This window comes from Austrofundulus limnaeus, unplaced genomic scaffold (assembly GCF_001266775.1).
Source record: "Austrofundulus limnaeus strain Quisiro unplaced genomic scaffold, Austrofundulus_limnaeus-1.0 Scaffold48, whole genome shotgun sequence".
Classification (NCBI taxonomy): Eukaryota; Metazoa; Chordata; class Actinopteri; order Cyprinodontiformes; family Rivulidae; genus Austrofundulus; species Austrofundulus limnaeus.
In genome coordinates this window covers 937,097-941,813 of record NW_013952450.1, presented here as the reverse complement: position 1 = coordinate 941,813, position 4,717 = coordinate 937,097, and the positions used below count along the sequence as shown (strand labels likewise).

At 39.8% G+C, this 4,717-nt stretch overlaps 1 protein-coding gene across 1 annotated transcript in view; it reads left to right on the top strand.

Annotated features, from left to right (window-relative positions):
* rnf40 (ring finger protein 40) overlaps window positions 1-4,717 on the top strand; it is a 25,838-nt gene that overhangs the window by 2,096 nt on the left and 19,025 nt on the right. Inside the window, exons 2-7 of the mRNA XM_014008155.1 lie at window positions 620-768; window positions 899-1,066; window positions 2,077-2,395; window positions 3,129-3,329; window positions 3,530-3,648; window positions 3,755-3,901. Of these exons, the coding sequence (XP_013863609.1) occupies window positions 631-768; window positions 899-1,066; window positions 2,077-2,395; window positions 3,129-3,329; window positions 3,530-3,648; window positions 3,755-3,901 (1,092 nt within the window). The 5' untranslated portion in view covers window positions 620-630. The remainder of the gene's footprint in view (window positions 1-619; window positions 769-898; window positions 1,067-2,076; window positions 2,396-3,128; window positions 3,330-3,529; window positions 3,649-3,754; window positions 3,902-4,717) is intronic.

Here is a 4,717-nt window from a genome sequence, read left to right as displayed (position 1 = left end):
TGACCAATGCAATCCCACGTTCAGATATGAGTGACCAATACAATCCTGTCTTCAGATAAAAGTGACCAATACAATTCCGTCTTCAGATAAAAGTGACCAATACAATCCCGTCTTCAGATATGAGTGACCAATGCAATCCCACGTTCAGATATGAGTGACCAATACAATCCTGTCTTCAGATAAAAGTGACCAATACAATTCCGTCTTCAGATAAAAGTGACCAATACAATCCCGTCTTCAGATATGAGTGACCAATGCAATCCCACGTTCAGATATGAGTGACCAATACAATCCCGTCTTCAGATATGAGTGACCAATGCAATCCCGCCTTGACCATGGAGAGGTGACAGGTGACAGGACTTGTAGTCTCCCCCTAGCAACTTCATCTGCCATAGCAACTGATTCTGTAATGTGCTGTAAATGGCCTCATATACATACCAATGGACGCAAAAATGCTAATTCAAACTGTCATTTGACAGTTCCATGGGAACTATAGGTAATGTTGGTCAAATGACAGGGATTTGGGAGTTCTAGTGTTAAATTGTATGTTTTGACAAATGAATACATTAATGTTTTTAGATGATCAACGCAGATATTTCATGTTTTTTTTCTAATGCAGAGTAAAGAAAGATGTCGGGTGCCGGAGGAGGAAAGCGTCCCTCGGGAGGGGACAGTCCTCCTGGCCCACCTGAGAAGAAGAGCAAGAAAGAAGAGAAGACCACCACGACACTGATTGAACCAATACGAATAGCTGGAGTCTCATCGACGGTATGATGTTGTTTGTTTACGCTTAACAGTTTGTAGTACTTTTACTATTACTGTTGAGTAATCTTGCCTATCAGTATTCAGAGTTTCTAAATCTTTCATTTTTTTCTATGTATGTTTTTGTTCCGTGCAGGAAGAAATGGACATGAAAGTGCTCCAGTTCAAGAACAAGAAGTTGTGTGAGCGCCTGGAACAGAGGCAGGCCATGGAAGATGAGTTACGAGAGAAAATTGAGAAGCTGGAGAAGAGACAAGCAACAGATGACACCACCCTCTTGATTGTCAACCACTACTGGTCACAGGTACAACATTTTGTGAAACAACTCTGTTTTTTTTTTTTTAGCGTCTTGCTTCCAAGAGTCACAGTTTTCTGTAATGCCTTTAAACAATGTTATGTGATAGTGTATGCGTCTGGTTTTCTGAAGATCTTGCAAAGTTTTCCTTTCAACTTTGCTTACTGTTGTATTTGCTCATTTACTGTTCAATTTTTGTGCATGACTAGGCAGCTCATTGTGCAGTGTGAGCTTAGAAAGTTAAGTGGACAAGTGGAGGTCAAAAGAAGAAGTGTCCGACATTAAAGTATTTACAGTGAGTGAACAGCATCTGAAATACATGCGTTGAAGGAGAGGTCTAACAAAAATGTGACACAGATATTGGGAGACGGATCATTTTTCAGTTCATCATCTAAGCCAGTTTTTCAACTTATGTCTCTTTGGGAATCACACTGTTCATTCTAAACTACTATGTTTTGTGTGTTGAACTCTGTTATCTCTGGTATTTTCATAGATCCAACTCAAATTATTTAACTTGTGTCTGTCTGACAGTCTGCTGGTAATAAAGCCTAAAAATCCAATTTGTATGGATTCWTTGCAAAGTTTATGTAACTCTGATTTGTCTCTTCAGTTTAGGATACTTTTTTTTATATCTGAATGATTCTTAAAAAATATTTAAGCAAGCTARAAATAATTAAAAGCACACTTCTCTTAAAGTTATCAGGTGCAAGACTGAAAATAAGGCCAATATCTTAAGCAAAACTTTGACTTTTCTAGACTTTGCACAATTTTCAAATTAAATTATTTGAATCCAGATTAAAACTGTAACATGGAAACTTATCAACAGGTCATTTTTTTCCTGCTATGTTTCTGTTACAACAAAAATAGATATTATCCATCTCCTGTGGAAGCATTATGGTATTGATTGATTGATTTTAAAGAGTTGACAAAGTATTTTTGTGGTTTAAAAAGGAGGAGACAGTCCAAACCAATTTGTCTAAAATATTCAAGTTTTTTTTCCCCCCCTCTTAAATTTACAGCTGGAAGAGACCGTAAAGGTTTTGCGCAAATGCATCGAGCCAGAAGCACCCGCGTCATCCACTTCTGCCACACCCTCGGCACCACTCCCCGACACCGTACCACAGGAGGACAGCGGTGTCAGTCTGGCTTTGCCGACCGCTGCAGCCCCTCCTCCTCCATTACCAGAGGCCCAGAGTGAGGCTGAGCAAGCAGAACCACCACCACCGCCGAAGCAGGAGGAGCAGCAGGAAAACCATCAGGAGGAGCAGCGCCCCCCTCCCCTCGCTGGGTCAGATGAGTTGATGACACCAGCAGAGCCGCCGCAGGATTCAAAAACAGGTTAGCAGCAACTCTGTGACGAAGCTAGATGACATTTCCCACTGTGATCTGAGTCGTTTAATCTTTACAAACAATGTTTAAATGATTTTATTCATATACTTGTTTTCCAGTCAGCAACAGTCCTCCTAGTTTTTGACGATTGTATAAATGTGATGTTTATCTAGATCGGGGTGCCCAAATATTTTCTCTCAGAGGGCCAAAATTAAAATCAATCTGAGGGCTGTGGGCTAAATGCAGTAATATAAGAAATGCAAATACTTCTTAAGTAAAGTTGTTTTATTTTTTTATGATTAAGCTAGCAGCCAGTGTGGTTGCCCACATTTTTTTTTCAGCCCATGGACATGGAGAAAATTTAACTTATGCTCAGGCAGCAAAGGCTCATGGGACTTTTCATAATTTAAAATGTGAGTATATGGGGTATTATAAGGTGTGCACATCTAGATATGGACTTAAATCTAATCTAAATGTCTCTTGTAGTTACTTGTATTTTATATTTAATCTTAACATAATTACAATCTAATAACCAGGACAACTGATGGTGGGTCAAATCAAATGGCTTGGTGGGCCAGTTTTGGCCCGCGAGCCCCACTTTGGGCACCTCAGAGCCAGATGCACCGATTCAAATTAGCTGGATCAAGAACAGGCAGTTTAAAGTCTCAGCATAGATACTTACATTTTAGAATGAACCCATGTTATTTCTCCCGATTAGCTTTGTGATTCRTCTTATTTGCAGACACGTCCCCACCGCCCCCTCCCTTAAGTGAGAATGCTAAGGGTCTTCTTGCCACGCTGGAGCAGAGCAGCGAGGAGGAACTGTCCTTACACCTCCAGGATCGCATGCAGTTCAGTAAAGAAGCCATTGCCCATTTGGTGCGTGTTTTCGACAGGCTGCACAGTCGCATCGATGACATGTGCAGGGCGGTTCAGGCTGCAGGTAACTTATCAACATGACCTCGGTGTTGACACATTTGTAGAGCTTTAATACTGGGATTCAGTTAAAGAAAATGTTGAATTAATTATTTTTTCTTACCAGCCTCGTTTTTTATTGCCAAGTAATACTTTAAATGTGAGAAAGGATTTTGACAGAAATGAATGATTGTATATTATCATAATTATATTTGTCTTCCTGGTTAGTATGTAAGGACGATGGCCAGTCTGATGTCACTCTGAAACACACACTGCTGGAAGAGAACAACCGACTGCGAGATCTCGCCACCCTGCTACAGGGAAGACACCAYAAGATGTCCATGGAGGTAATTTTTTTTCTCTCTAAAGGTTGTTGAGTATTTGTAAATGTAGACACAAGTTATACATGTTTTAGTGAGGAAATGTTCATTACTGTGTCTCATTTTCTTGCAGTATAATGAGTTGGTGGACAAAGTGACCAGCGCAGAAACTAAGGTGTCTGAGATGGAGACGACAGTGGAAGACCTTCAGTGGGACATCGAGAAACTTCGCAACAGGGAGCAGAAGCTCAACAAACACCTGGCAGAAGCCATGGAGCAGGTGTGTTTGCATATGTGTTTTCAACTTGTTTCTCTGCTGCKGTCTGCACTGTTGAGTGTATTCAAGCTTTGTGTGTGTGAGACAAGGCATAGGCTCATGGTTGTTTTTCATTTTGTAAGTGAGTTGCTTTTAATAAGGTTCTAAGCATCACTGCATGTCAGTCCAGCTGCATTTTTTTAAGATCTCCCATCATCAGATTGTGCTTTGATAAAGTGAAAATGAGAGGATGCAAGGCGTGCACGTGAATGATCTTTTTTTTTTCTGAACACACTTTTGACACAGTGCTRATGGAAATGTTTTCTACAAAGAAAAGTTGAGTTTAGCGTCAACTTCTTAGTTATTGAGTCTTTGTGAATGTCTTTTTGAGCATTAGCAGTTTTCTTCTCAGCTCAGAGGCTCTTGCACATTTTGAAGGAGTTTAATGAAACTTGGTGGAAAGTAGAATCATGATGAGAGGTTGTGCATATTGTCAGCATTTTGTGCTGCACCCGTTCTTAGTGGAGTTATGACCCCTTTGCTATTTTTCATATATAGGGGATTCTTAAAAACACAAATGTCTGATTGTATATTACATGGTGAAAGTTCTTTGGGAGTTTTCTATTAATTATTGTTTAGATATATGTAGGTAGGTTTAGGGTAAGGTTGGGCGTAATCGTGTCATGTGCAATTAATCGTCAGAAAAACATTAATCGATTTTTTTTTGGCACTTGACGATTAATATGATTAATGCCACCAGGCAGAGTCCACTCGGTGCTCCTCTTTGCTTCAAATATGAAGAACATAAAAAAGTTCTGTAATTTATTTATCTATCAACAC